This window comes from Sapajus apella, unplaced genomic scaffold, assembly GCF_009761245.1.
Source record: "Sapajus apella isolate SASKATOON/1434 unplaced genomic scaffold, GSC_monkey_1.0 scaffold85, whole genome shotgun sequence".
NCBI lineage: Eukaryota > Metazoa > Chordata > Mammalia > Primates > Cebidae > Sapajus > Sapajus apella.
Window position 1 is genome coordinate 7,674,184 of NW_022437025.1, and position 15,305 is coordinate 7,689,488.

General features: G+C 42.2%; 1 protein-coding gene across 1 annotated transcript; it reads left to right on the forward strand.

Moving 5' to 3' along the window:
- Positions 1–5,043, forward strand: CYTL1 (cytokine like 1). Its single transcript, XM_032254178.1, has 4 exons — positions 1–177; positions 2,453–2,497; positions 2,669–2,797; positions 4,414–5,043. Exons 1-4 carry the CDS (start codon positions 25–27, stop codon positions 4,495–4,497), a joined length of 411 nt encoding a protein of 136 aa, XP_032110069.1. The 5' UTR covers positions 1–24; the 3' UTR covers positions 4,498–5,043.
- Positions 5,044–15,305: the final 10,262 nt, after the last annotated feature.

Consider the following 15,305-nt stretch of genomic DNA (forward strand, 5'->3'; position numbering starts at 1 on the left):
GAGGCTGCACCAGCGCCTGGCACCATGAGGACAACTGCGCCGCTGCCCGTGCTGCTGCTGCTCCTGGCGGGGGTCCCCGCCGCGCGGCCTGCTCCCCCGACATGCTACTCACGCCTGCGGGCCCTGAGCCGGGAGATCACCCAGGACTTCCAGCTCCTGCAGACCTTGGGCCCCTCGGTGAGTTCCCCGACCGTCCAGGCGAGAGACAGAGAGAGAGAGAGAGAGAGGAGAGAGAGAGAGACTACTTTTCTTAAAGTAAATGTAAATCTCAAGGGTATTTGTGTTTTATTCACCTCCTACTAAATATGATACCAGTGGTTTGCTTTCTTAAAAAAAAATACCTAATGTAGATACTGACAGGTTGATGGGTGCAGCAAACGACCATGGCACGTGTATACCTATGTAACAAACCTGCACGTTCTGCATACGTATCCAAGAACTTAAAGTATAATAATATACAAAAAAAAAATAGCAAGAAAAAGCAATCAAAGACATCCTAAATTTTGTTACAAATTTTATGTAAGCAAATATCAGAAGACATTTTGCTTTATAAAAGCAAATATCAGAAGATCTGTTGTAAAATGAAAAAAAAAAAAAGGAGGAGGAGGGGGAGAAAAATAGCTCCCCTTGGAGTCCTCGGAGAGGAGGACAGAGGAATGAAGCTTGTGTTAGCCTGGTGAGCAGTGTGTCCTAAAATGTGGCTCACAGAGCTGGCCTCCACCCCTCATCTGCTAAGGGATTCCAGCAAATTGTCAGCCTCTGGCTCTCAGTTTTCTTGTCTGTAAAATGGAATGACAATAGCACCACTCCCTTTAGAGTAGCTTTGACAGTCAAAGGCAGACGTGAACACAGGTACAGCTCACAGAGCCGAGCCTGCAGGAACAAGTACTCAACAGATGCCGGCTACTGAAAGCACGATCTTAAGAGCAAGACCTAGGGTGTCACAGAGCGGAAGTCCCAGGAGGGCTGCCAGGGACTAGAATCCAGGCCTCTGCCTGCTTCTCTGTCACAAAATGCATTAAACTTCATTAAAAGCTTTGATAACATTTTAAAGTGTCTTTTAATCACTTGCAAATGTTTCAAACAAAACATGTTTCTCAGATGTTGGAGTTTACAATATCCTAACACCTTCTTGGTATTTTCTTTTTAAAAGTTAAATAACATGTATTTTTTCCTAATTATAAAGGTATTGTACTTTGTAGAACAGTTGGAAAATGTACACAGTACAAAGAAGAAAATAAATCTTGCTCATAATTCTACCACCTAGAGGTAGCTGCTGCTATGGCGTTCCGAAGGACGGTGTTTCAGGTTTCTGTCCACACATAGATATTCAAATACGTGTGTGTGTGTGTGTGTGTAAACAAAATTTGAATCAAACAGCACAAGCAGTTTTGCAACTTTTTAATAACACCATCAAATCAGTTAATTTTTCACACTTTATTGTACAGTTTCACCACAATTTACCCATAAGTTTCTTATCAAATATAGAAAGCAATTATCTTTTAAAGGAATCTGATTTTAAAAGGTTTAAAAAATTCGTAGGCTCTGAACTGCAGAGCGGGAAGAAAGTGAAAAGACTATGCCTTCTCACCTTCCAATTTCACAACTGAGAACTAAAGGGGGGCACTTGCCTGTGGCCACACGGGGAAGACTGAAAGGGCAGAGGATGAGGGCTTTTGACCTTCAGCCCGGCACAAAAACAGAAGCCCAATGTAGAAATGTAAAAGTGTGCATATATATATACTTCTGTATCACTATGTTACACACTTTGTACAACTATATCGTTATAGAACACCTATGTAACTAGCTAGTTATATATATATATAAAACACCTGTAACATATATAGGTGTTATCTAACTAACCTATATAACTAGTTATATATAATATACATGATATAGATAACTAGTTATATAGCTATATATATGGCTATATATAAATAAGTAACCTATATAACTAGTTATAGAACACCTATTAACTAATATATATAATTATATATATTTTACTTATATAATTATATACACTATCTATAATTACATGCAGTTATACAACTGTTATAGAACTAGTTATAGAACTGTTTTATAGATGTACATATACATTGTGTATATATACTTGCATTACTATAATATATATTACTATTTCTATATTATAGTTATAGGACCATTTTTATGTATATACGTGTATGTATATTTCTGTATGGGTGTGCGTATAAAACAGCTCCCTAATTCATGGCAAATGATATAAAGGTTGCATCCTAAAAGTCTAATTCTGGAAACGCAGTCGCACATTCCTGGAGGATGTGACATATGGCACAAGAAAGCACTGTGCATGTCGTAGCATCAGGGAGGCTCCTGGGATCTGGGCGAGTCTGGCTGTGGAGAGAGCCGACAGGGAGCCTTTAGTGACCAGGTGTGCCCCTGTGGGCATCCCAACAGTCTGTATCCCTTTCCACAGGAGCCATGTGTGAGATACCTGCCCAGGCTGTATCTGGACATACATGTAAGAAGTCTCTCCCTGGGGGAGGGAGGTCTGGGGCTGAGGGACTCGGGTCTGGACCTCTGTTGCTGGCTGTGTGGCACAGAGTCAGGGAGAAATCTTATGTAGCTCAGTCTCTGTCCCTCTGGCTACTGGCTTCTCCCACGAGCCCTCTCCACATTGCCCCACTCCCAGAATTACTGTGTGCTGGACAAGCTGCGGGACTTTGTGGCCTCGTCCCAGTGTCAGAAGGTGGCCCAGGTGGATTCCTTGAAGGAGAAAGCGCGGAAGCTGTACACCATCATGAACTCGTTCTGCAGGAGAGTAAGTGGTTGCCATTGAAAATCCATCTTCTATTTGCTATCAGCCAAGACTTTCTGAGCTTTTCAAAGAGGAAGGTTGGGAGGAGAGGGGGACAAGGAAGAGGAGCAGAGATGTTTCGCAGGTGCTTTCAGTTCACAAAGCCCTTCCTCAACCACGGTTGCCTTGTTCAGGGGTTCAGGACAAGGCCTCTTTCCTCCATGAGCTGCACACTGATGCAGGGGCTACACCCCAGGACCACACCCCAGCCACACAGGTAGACTCTGTCAGGAGCCAGATGGGGCAGGTTAGAGGAGACTCTGCAGGAAGGACTTCAGGTGTGCTCTGATAAGACAATTCTGGTAAGAGAGGGGAAAGGGACAGAAAATCAGCAATAGTTAAAAGGTAGAAAGTAGAGCATGTGATTGCAGGGCACAGACTTCAGCAACAGAGAGCCCTGAGCTTGGGTCTGTATGTATCTCCCCGCTTCCCAAGTGAGAGTGCCTATCTTAACCTGTTTCTGCTGCTGTAACATAGTACCACAGGCTGGGTAATTTATTTTTTAAAAAGAAGTTTATTTAGCTTATGGAGGAGGCTAGAAGGAAGTCTAGGAGCATGGTGCTGGCATCGGCTGAGGGCCTTCTTGCTGTATCATACCAAGGCAGAGATCATCACACAGCAAGAGGGTAAGAGCCAGAGAGTGTTTCCTTTTTTACAAAGCCACTCCTACAATAAGCAACCCTCTCCCAAGGTAATGACATTAATCCATTCATAAGAGCATAGCCCTCACTAATCCATTCATTAAGTCAGAGCCTACATTCATTCATGTACAAAGGCAGAGGGATTAAGTTTCCAACACATAAACTTTTGGGACCATATTCAAATCACAACAGTGCCCCTTCATTCCTCCAAGGCAGTTTCCTCAGTCCTGAACTGAAGACATAACAGTCCCACCTCATGAGACTGCTGGATGGATAATAATAATTACACCCTTACCTTGTGTGGGCACTGCAGTGACTCCCTTGATCCTAAGAAGCCTAGTAGGGTGACCAAATATGGAATTCCTAGCACCATGCCTCACCCAGAGTAAGCGCCTCTGAAAACTGTAGTAATTAGCTCTTAAGTTATAATTTCTTTGTTCCTATATGAAAACTTCGTAATGCATTTCGCCCCATGCCCACACCCAGTTTCCTCCTCCTTCATGGTCCCCTTGGTTTGTGGAGGAAGATAGGAAGCTGATACAATTATGATCCAGTGTGATGAGTAGTGGTATTGAATGAAGTGAGGGCTGGCCTGCTCTTCATGGTTATTCCTATGCCTGGCCCAGGGTGCTGCTCCGCAACTAAGGTTCATTCATTCATTCCCTCCTTCACCCATTCATTCCTTCCTTCACCATCTATCCATCTGGTCAACCAATGGATGCATGAATTCCGTAAGTGATAATAATTTTAAAAACCATGAAATTCTATCGGAATGTAAAGTAAGAAGTGACTAGCTCTTTTCTGGGAAGAGTAAGGGATGGGGTTTTCACACATAGGGGAACAACTGAATGGCCTTTGAGGATAACGAAGAGCCCTATTGTTGCATATGGACTCCACGGCATCTTCAGTAACTTTCCTCTCATTGCACATCTTTTTCAGGATTTGGTGTTCCTGTCAGATGACTGCAACGCCTTAGAATACCCAATCCCAGTGACTACGGTCCTGCCATATCATCAGCACTAAGGCAGCCTCGACCAGAGAAAGAACCCAAGAGGACTGAAGTTAGGTCAGCTACCCAGACTCAATGGGCCAAAGCCACGACCTCCACAGGTCTTGTGTTAGTTGCAACGGAAAATGTTGTGTGTCTCTCTACCTTTGGGAAAACAGGGCTGGTATTCCATACTGGTTAGCAGTATGCTTCTCATTCCCTTGACTCATGTCTTGCCAGGATGCTTAAATACAGAGCACGTTGATTTGGTCACTAAGAAGAAGAAAAGGACTAACCAGCTTCTCTTTTATGAACAACTCTCTTGAGAACATGCAAAATAGTATGTTTTTATGGCTGGTTTAATGGAGGAATGGTACTGTTTTTCTTGATAGAAACCTGCTTACATTTAACCAAGCTTCTATTATACCTTCTCCTAACATAAACTTTCTTCACTTTCTTTCATTTAAAACGAAACTAATGCTCTTAAGATATATTTGAAAGGCTTTTTTGCGTAGTGCTGACAGGATCCACTCTTTCATTGAAAGGTGATGAAAATCAAATAAAGATTATCTTCACAATGAAAACACGTGTCCTGCTGTATCTGTCCAAGGAGGATGTCAGGGGTGTGGTTTGTTTTTGTTTTTTTTCACACTTCTCTTGAAAACTCCTGCTCTAAGCATGATGCACCTTTCTCCTTCTTTCAGTCAAGCTCAGGTGTCTCTGGTTCTGCTTCATCCTTTAAGTGTTGAGGATGCTCTGATTTCTGCTGAGGACAGATTGTTCCTTTGGGGATATACATTGGGAGCAGATTGCATCATACCCACAGGCAATGCTCTGTTGCACTTATCACAAATATCAGCTATTGACTCCACACAGCAAACCCAGAGAAGGACATGGAAGAAGGCTGAGGCTTACGTGGGCTAAGTAACTTGCCCAAGGCCACTGGCTGCTAAGTGGGGAAGCCTAGATTGAACCCAAAGCCTGTGGAACTCCAAAGCCCATGCTCTTACCAGCGTGGCCATCTTGGCTCTCTGCAGGTGAAACATGCTTGTCAAATTAATTTATGAACCCAACAATAAAATCTCAGGGAAGAAACTGGACTGTTGAAAAAACATCTCAAATGTTGATTTTGCTAGATTCCACACGTTATATTGGGGTCTTTTGGTTTCTTTTCCTCCCATCTCGACATATAGGCCAGGCTTTTCCCCCTTAATCCTAGAGGCCTCTAACTTCTCAGATGATTTATGAGAATGATTTATAAGTTTTTATTTTCTATTTAGAAGCACAAATCCACAGAATAATTAGTTTCTGGGGTTACCGTAGCAGGGGACAACAAACTATATGGCTTGAAAGAAGAGAAATGTATTGTCTCATAGTTCTGGAGGCTAGAAGTTCTGGAGTCAAGGCATCATTGGGGACACACTCCCTCTGACGATTTTAGGACAGGATTTTCCTCATCTCTTCCTGGCTTCTGGTTGTGGTGGCAATCTTCACTATGCCTCGGCTGTTAGATGCATCCCTTCAGTTTCTGCCCCCATCAACATCTGGTGCTCTCCCTGTGTCTGTGTCTCTGTGTTCAAAATTCTTTCCTCTTATAAAATGTCTAATTATTAAATGAGGAACCACTCTAATCCAGTATAATCCCATCCTAATCTGATAACATATATAAGGACCTTCTTTCCAAATGAGGTCACGTTAACAGATACAGAGGGTTAAGATTCAGCATATCTTTTTGGAAGACGCAATTAGGCCCACAACAGTCACTTTTTGAAGAAGTAGCCCCTTCGCAAAGGAAAATGATGCAACAGACTGATTCCTGTTTTAATCACCACCACCACATCTACCACTTCCTGGCTGATGCTGAATATGGCGGCATGGTACCCAGCACACACATTCCTTAGCACGCTGAGTCTTCACAGTGATGCTTCAGGATGGGGGCTATAAGCCCTGCTTGACAGTGGAGGAAACACATTCGGGTTCAAAGGTTACGTGATTTCTCCTGGTGGTGAAGTAATTCCAGACAAACGGGCAAGTGCCACAGTCATGTCATGGTTCTGCTAACCCTCTGCTGGTTCCAGGCAGTAAAAGCAAACCAGTGAAGACAAGAAGACAAGAACTAATTAAAGCATTTCAGACATTTATTTGTGGTTTAAAAAAAATTTTTTTTGCTTTCCAGTTCAGGGGTACCTGTGCAGGTTTATTATATAGGTCAACTCTCAAACTCCTGCCTGCAAGTAATCCTCCTGCCTTGGCTTCCCAAAGTGCTGGGATGATGATGGGTGTGAGCCACCGCACCCGGCCTGTTACATAGGTAAACTCATGGCATGGGGGTTCGTCGTGCAGACTGTTTTGCTGCCCAGGTATTAATCCCAGCATCTATTAGTTATTTTTCTGGACCTTCTCCCTCCTCCCACCCTCCACCCTCCGGTAGGCCCCTGTGTCTGTTGTTCCCTTCTAAGTGTTTGTGTGTTCTTATTATTTAGCTCCCACTTACAAATGAGAACATCCAATATTTGATTTTCTCTTCCTGTATTAGTTTCCTAAAGATAACAGCCTCCAGCTCCATCCAGATTCCTGCAAACGACATGCATTTGTTTGTTCATTTCTTCAATATTTACCAAGTGCTTACTGTGAACTCAACAAACACTGAGACGAAATGCAAAGGATTTCTCTTTTTAGGTTACCAAGGGAAACAAATGCAAAATCTGAAAGAGAGCAGAGGAAGGCGCAAGTGGTTCTAAGGTGGGGCAGAAAGATTTCTTAGAGGATCTGCAATTTGGGCAAAGATTCGCAAGGGGATGGGGAGCTTTTTGAGCTGAAAAGGGGTGGAGACAGAAGCCATAGCATCGCTGCAGGCATGGAGGCTTCCAGGGGAAGTGAATGGCATGGTTTGGATGCCACTGTGTGGTTGGGGAGGTCAAGAAGTGGAGCTGAAAATGTAGAGGGCTCCACGTGTAAATGGCTTCTCTTGCCATAAAGCCTGACAGGCAACACATCCTATCCCATCACTAGTTGCATGACCAGGATCAGGTAAAGAAGAATCCCTTTCTAGGCAGAAAGATTGGACGTGTTTGGAGACTGCCACTTCCCGACGGGCCTCCCTGATTTGGGTTACAACAGTAGCAAAACAAGGATGCTGCTCTTCCTCTGTGCCCCAGCCCATGGCTGCCACCCTGGACCCCTTCTCCCGTTTTCCCCACAGCCAGCTGGTTATCCCTATTTCCTCTGTATCTCTTGACTTCTCTATTTGTTTTTTCTGACTCAGCCCTAGTTCAGAAGCTTCTCAGAACAAGCACGGGGCTGTGTCTGTGCTCAGGACTCAATCCTCTGGTGGGTCTTACCCTACCATTTGTTCTTGTCCCAAGTGAGGATCTGCCAGTCCCTGGTCCTTCTCCCCTGAGGCTTCCACATCAGAAGGGGGACCTGCTTCTCATGGGCTTGTTAGTCATTAGGGCCTATGTTCTCCTCCCTCAGTGGATTTGCCTCACCTCGTGAAACAAAGCAGAGCCACGGAAGTGGTGCGTGCAGAGGTCTCTTCCAGCTCTGCCGCTTCTTAGCTATGTGTGGGTGCACAACTAACTTAGCACATTTGTGCTTCGGTTTTCTCCTCTGAGAAATGGGGATGGCAGTAATACGAATTCCATAGGCTTATTTGGGAGATAACATGAACAGATACATTTCAAGCACTTACAATGTCTGATGGAAATAAGAGTTCTAATCAGCTCTGATTACCATCAAAAGTCAACACAGTAGTTGCTAAAGAGTCCAAGGCTTCTTTTGGATGAGAGTACCTGCAGTCCAGGAGTCCATGCGCTCCCTTTTCCAAGATAAGAGCACAGTTGAACATTAACCGCTATTCCATCCTCCCACGTGGACAACAGCAACAGCTCCCTGCTGTATGCCCTGATGTCTTTCTTCCTCCCTCCAATCCACCCACAAGCCAGAGCAATCTTTCGACGGTGCAATTCTGCCTCCAATATTCCTCTGCTTCATGCCCACCAGCGGCTCCTGTAAAACTCACCTCATCTGGCCTTGGCCTTCCCTGATCTCACCCACTGCTATTTTTCCATACACATGCCCACTCCTCTAGACCTTTCAACAATGCCTTTTCTGAATATAGCATACCTCCATGTCTAAGCACAAGCCGGGCTGCCTTCTCACCTCTCACACCCTCAGAAACCCTACAGTCTTTGAACTGCTCAAGTGTAACTTGTACCCTGAAGCTTTTGCGGGATCCTTGATAGAAGGAACAATCCTCTTTTCCGGACTACCTTTCTCTCTTGTGTTTATTGCATCCTTGTGTGCTCATCAAACTCATCATCAAGCCTGCCCCAGCTGATCGCTTCCTCTTATTCTTCTATGTACTTTGCTCACTTGGCATCCAGGCCCCCACCTCTCCGATTCTTCCCACCCCACTGGCTACTTCTTTTCCACCTCTGCTACCAGGCCCTCTCTTTCCACGACCTCTCAGCATTGGGGTGATCCGGGCTCAGCCCTCGCTCCCTTCCTCTGCCTGCTCTTGCTCTCTGGGATCTCATGCATCGTGGCTTTAGAGACCATCTTTGTGCTTATATCAAAAAGGCATGGTGTTAAATTTGGCTCCTTTATTTCTCCCAGAGCCTACTTCCAAGGCTTCAGAAATTCTGCTTCTCTAATGTCTAAATAACCCAGAATGTGACCAGTTCTTAGCATTTCCCCAGCTGCCCACCTGATCTAAGGTCACTCAAATATGTTTCCCCAGATTACTGCAGTGGCTTCCCAGATGGTCTCTCTGCTCCCATCCTCGTCCCAGCACAGCTTGTGCTCAGCACAGCGGTCAGGGCGAGACATTAAAATGGAAGGCAGCTCATGCCCTTTGACTACTGAAATCAGCATTGCACCTTCACAGCCAGGGGCAATTAAACCAACTGAGAATTATTAAGCAAAAATTCTCCTTATTTAAGCCTAGTTGATTTGCAAAAGTGCTAAAAATGCAAAATCCCATTCTGCATTTGCAGACTGCTCAGTTCTATAGACTGTCAGATCAAGAACACACGGGATAGAGGAAAGGACTCTCCTGACATCGATTAAGGGTTAGAGAAGAAAAAAGAAAAATTTAGTACAATTATGTGGAAAATGGTCGAGTCAGCAGTCATCACTTAGATTATGTTTTTTCGTGGTGAAGGCATCCCAGGCATTATTTGGGCCCTGGATGTGCGTTTCTAAAATGTTTGCAATCAGATTCCTGAAATGCAAGTCTACTTATTTTTTCGATAATTTTCTGGCTGCCACAGAAAGACAAGGAAACTTGCTCCAGAGTCACTGCTTCTTAATTCACTTGATTCTGATCCCACTTCTGCTGCCTCAGTCCAGCTCAAGGCATTTCTAAGTCAGAACAGGTGTTCACGGTTTTGTCACTTTCTCAGTATTAGGCATCCTTCCTCTGGCCTGGGCAGTTGTACGTATACTGCTCTGGAGGGGAAGAATCTGAAGTTGTGCCCTAACACTGTCCACTGATGCCTCAAGGTTCTCTTTATTTTCTGTTGATGGCAACTTCTTAAGTACATGGAGAACTTTGCAATTTACAAAAGATTTTCACACAGGTTTTTCCTTTTGTTAACTTTAGTTCTCATGCTACATTGGAGAATGGGTGGCTTAGGACGGTGCGTCCCTAGCTTTAGATTTAAATGTGAAGTTTCAACTAAATATCCTTTTACAGCTACAAACATGCTTAAAAATCTAAAATCTGATAATATCAGGTATTGATGAGGACATAAGGCAACCAGGACACTGACATATTGCTAATAACACGTCTACATGAGAAAACAATTTCTTATTACTTAGAAAATTTAAAAATGTGCATATCCTATACCCCAGCAAGTTTTAACCCTAAAATGTACCCTAGATGAATAATTTTACCTATGGACAAGCAAATATGTCTAAGGATCCTCATGGAAGGGTGTTTATAATAGCAAATGGCTGGAAACAACCACAATGCCCATCAATGATAGAGCAGTTATATAAATTGGTATAGAGTCATACAACAATAATGATAATACATTACAATGACATGGAATGATATGGCTGAATCTGAGGTATATAAAGTGAGGGCAATACAAGCAGCAGAAGAAGATATACAGAATGTAGAGAACAAATACAGGCAAAGCATAAAATACGTATTTTGGGGCTAAAAACATATGTGTTAAAACTTTAAAGAAGTTCAAGAGAGTGATTAAAACAAATTTCAGGACAGAATCCACCTGAGGAGCAGAGGAAGAGGATGGGATTGAGGAGAACAATAATTTTAAAGAAGGACTTTAAAATGAATAGCAATACCTTATTCTTAAGTAGAGTACTATGTATACAATGGGTCACTGTTTTATCATTCATATACATACATGCACATTTATAGATTTATTTAATTACTTAGTTAATATTTTATAATAAAAATGAATGGTATTCACATAAAACATTGAAAACTAATTGGAAAATACAATTTAAAGCTGTTTTTATTTATAATAGCAGAAAAAATTACAAGGTATCTAGAAATAATTATGAGAAAATATGCGTACAGACTTCATGGAGAAAATTATAAAAGTTTGTTGAAGGACATTAAAAAGGTCCTCTATAACTATAGTGGTAGTCATGTTTATGAATCTCAAATTAACATAAATTCTGTGAATCCAGTGGCCATCCCAACAGGATGGATCTTGACGCACTCTAAAATTTATCGACAAATGTAAAAGATCAGTAAGTTTTGAAAAGACGAATAGGAGGAAAGAAATTTCCCTATAAGGTATCAAGATTCCTTATGAAGTTATAGAAATTAATAAAATGGGGCATTGATGCAAAAGTAATAAATGACCAGTGAAACAGAACAGAGATCCCAGAAACAGACCCATAGAAATTCAGTAAATTGCTGAGACTACAAGACCAGTCAGAGGAAATATAATAAACAATACAATAAATGGTGTTATGACAATAGGCTATCCACTTTTAAAAATTATCATATCTCTTTCTCATACAAGAAACAAAAATAAATTTGGGAGTGATGACAGAGTTAATAAGTAAAGCAACATTATCATATGTTTAGAAGATCACAAGACAGAATATATTTGTGTATTAAGATAAGGAAAAAACCGTCAAACAAGGCATAAAGAGTGCACCCACGAAAGAAAAACACAGAAGACAGTGTAAAAAGTTTTTATCCTTAAAAACGTTTCAAAGATAAAATAAGCAAAGTTAAAAAAGAAAGAAAGAAAACCAGAAATTAGAAAAATCGTGTTAATTCACAAATATATTTATCCAAATTGCCTACAAATCAAAAAGAAAGAGAGAGAAAAATGGGCAGGATACAGACTGCCCCACGTGGAAGAACAAATTGTATGGCTGTTGAACCTTTGTGGGAATCATGCTAAAATGACATGAGAAAATTTTACAACCAACAAATAGGGGGCAAAATACAGCCTGATAATACCAACTATCAGTGGAGATGAGGAAAAAAGGAACTCTCATGAGCTACTTTTGAAAGAGTAAATTGATACATGTTATTTTTAAAATTTTATTTATTTTTTAAATTGATGAAAATTATACATATATATTTTTCTGATTTTAAAAAGTTTAATTTATATTTAAGATGTTTTTCTTTTTTTAAATATATATTTTATTGTGTTGTAGGTTTGGGGGTACATGTGAAGAATATGCAATATTGTTGCATAGGTACATACATGGCAATGTGGTTTTCTGCCTTCTTCCCCATCACCTATATCTGGCATTTCTCCCCGTGCTGTCCCTCCCCAACTCCCCACCCACCCCACCCTCCCCTACAACCCCCCCGCAGACCTCAGCCTGCGATACTCCCCTATGATGTAATACATGATGTGTTAGAATATGTATACATTGTGGAATGATTAAATCAGACTAATCAGCCTATCCATTATCTAAAATACTTATCATTTTTGTGATAAAGACATGTAAAGTCTACTCTTTTCACAATTTTCAAGTATTCAATACAACAGATCTCTTGTCTAAATGAAATTTTGTATCTTTGGGTCAATGTCTACCAAACCCCTCCCATCAGCCTCTGATACCACCATTCTACTATATTTCTATGAGGCCAACGTTTTCAGAGCCCATGTTTGAGTGAGATCACATGCCATTTGTCTTTCTGTGTCTGGCTTATTTCTCTTGGCATCACGCCCCCGAGATTCATCCCTCCTGTCGCAAGTGACAGGATTTCCCCCCACCCCAACTTTGGCAGGATAATATTCCATTGTGTACATATATCACATTTTTTAAATCCATTTCTCTGTTGATGGAGAACTTAGGCTGATTCTGTAACTCAGTTGTTGTGAATAGTGCCGCAGTGAACATCAGAGTGCAGACATCTCTTTGATGTACTGATTTCATTTCTTTGAAATCAAATCAAAAACTAATAATCAGAAGTGGGATTGTTGAAACACATGGTAGTTCCATTTTTTATTTCTCTACAGTTGTGATATGGCTTGTATCTGCATGCCTGCCACAATACCATGTGGAATTGTAGTCCCCACTGTTGGAAGTGGGGCCTGGTGGGGGGTGATTAGATCATGGGGATGGTTTCTCATGAATGGTTTAGCACCATCCTCCTTCGTATTGTCCTCATGATAGATAGTGAGGGAGTTCTCATGAGAGTGAGCTGTAAGTAGCAGCTCCTTCCTTTTCTCTCTTGCTCCTACTCTGGTCACGTGATGTGTGTTCTTCTTCGCCTTCTGCCATGATTTTAAATTTTCTTAAGCCTCCCCAGAAGCCGAGCAGATGCCTGCATTATGCTTCCTCTACAGCCTGTGGAACCATGAATCAACGAAACCTCTTTTCTTCATAAATTATCCAGTCTCAGGTATTTCTTTATAGCAATGCAATAATGGACTAATACGACTTATCTTTCATCTTTTTTGACAAAAGCCGTTCTTATGGGTGTGAGGTGATATGTCATGGTGGCTTTAATTTGCATTCTCTGATGACTAGCCATGTTGAGCACTTTATACACCTTTCCTTCCTTTGTGTGTCTCCTTTGGAGAAATATCGATTCATTGGCCATTTTTTTCTTGCTGTTGAGTTGTTTGGATACCTTATATAATTTGGGTGTTAACTTTTATCAGATATATGGTTTGCAAATATTTTCTCCCATTCTACCGTTTGTCTCTTCACTCTTGAGGGTTTTCTGTACAGTGCAAAAGCTTTTGAGTTTGACGTCATCCCATTTGTCTATTTTTGCTTTCATTGCCTATGCTGTTTGGGTAATATTCAAGATATCATTCCCCAGACCAACATCATGGAACTTTCCCCTATGTTTTCTTCCAGTTGTTTTATGTTTCAGGTCCTGATAGAATTTTTTTTTTTTTTTGAAGGAAAGTTGCATGACAGTTGGAAAAGCTACTTCATTTTTGGGGTTATATCTTGGACAAATTCTCACAAGGAGAAGGGAATAAGGATGTTCATCCTAGTACTGGACAGACTTCCCCTGCTATGTATCCATGGGGTCTCCAAGACTGTGCCTCTTACACTTTCCAAACCCCCAGCACCTGCCCCCATGCTTCCCTACCAGACCATCTCTCTTCTGCTCAGCTGCACATGGAAAGTTCTGCAGTCATTCCATAAGTTCACACCCTCAAGTAATGTATTTTTTTTAAAGTGTTCTTTTGACTAAAACTGGGAAAACAATGAAGGAACCATTTACTGTAAATTTAGTCAAGTACAGCAACTCCTTCTGAAGGCATAATATCATGGCTAAGACAGTTATCTGGCAAAGAAAATTAATTTACACACACAGTTTTGATGCTGGAGAATTTATCTGGAGCCATAATATCCCAGTGACAAATTGAAAACCTATTCTGAGGAAGATCAGCACAGAGGGTTATGGGCCACCAGGGAGAAGATGCTGTCCAATCCTGTTGGCCTGCTGAGCTGAGCTCTTGGCCAGCACAGCCTAGTTTCACTCCCTGGCCCTCTGTGGCTCTCCACCGCAGGCCTCTGTGGTATCGTGAGCCTCTTATCAGTGTTGCAGACCACCAGAAATCACTGATAAGCCTCTCACAGCTGGCCTGGCCTCTCCTGCCTGGCTTTGGAGGGGACCCCAGATGCCATAAAGCCACGCTTGTCATCTAAGTGACCTCTGTAAAATGGATTTATAGCTTCTGCTTATCTGTAGCCACAGTGATAAGTGGTGTTTCCTCCAAGGAGACTGGGCCCCAGGAATAAGTGTCCCCTTCAGAGCAGGGACCCATTAAAGGAAGGAGCTGCTGTCCCTCTCCAGTCCAGCCTTAGACCTGCGGGCCATGACCATTCTCACTGCTCCTCTATTTTTTCTCTAATGCTCTGCAGTTTACAAAACATGGACAGACATGGTGGTCAATGTTACACCTTATGTTTCAAAACACAAAATGAATGAAAGATGTGTTCAGAACGTAGCAGAGATCTCCCATCCTAAAGATGATGATGAAACGGGATTTTCAGACAGTGATGTAGCTCGCCTGAAGGCACAAGTGTCTGGAGAAGCAGGCTTTGGACTAGTTAGTTCCTGCAGTTTTACCACAAGGTTCTTCCCATCAAGTGTCTTGGCCTGTCAGCTGTAGAATAACCCTGCTCCCTCCTGCCTCCATGTTTTCTTCTCTTTTCTCTTTTTGTGACAGAGTTCCACTCTGTTGCCCAGGCTGGAGTGCAGTGGCACAATCTTTGCTGACTGCAACCTCTGCCTTCCTAGAGTTCAAGCAATTTTCCTGCCTCTGCCTCTCAAACAGCTGGATTACAGGTACATGCCTCCATGCCTGGCTAATTTTTGTATTTTTAGAGACACAGGGTTTCACTATGTTGGCCGGGCTGCTCT

Coding starts and splice junctions, on each gene's coding strand:
- CYTL1 (XM_032254178.1), top strand. CDS start 25: ATGAGGACAACTGCGCCGCTGCCCGTGCTGCTGCTGCTCCTGGCGGGG. Junction 178..2,452: donor TGCAGACCTTGGGCCCCTCG/GTGAGTTCCCCG, acceptor CCCTTTCCACAG/GAGCCATGTGTGAGATACCT. Junction 2,798..4,413: donor TGAACTCGTTCTGCAGGAGA/GTAAGTGGTTGC, acceptor CATCTTTTTCAG/GATTTGGTGTTCCTGTCAGA.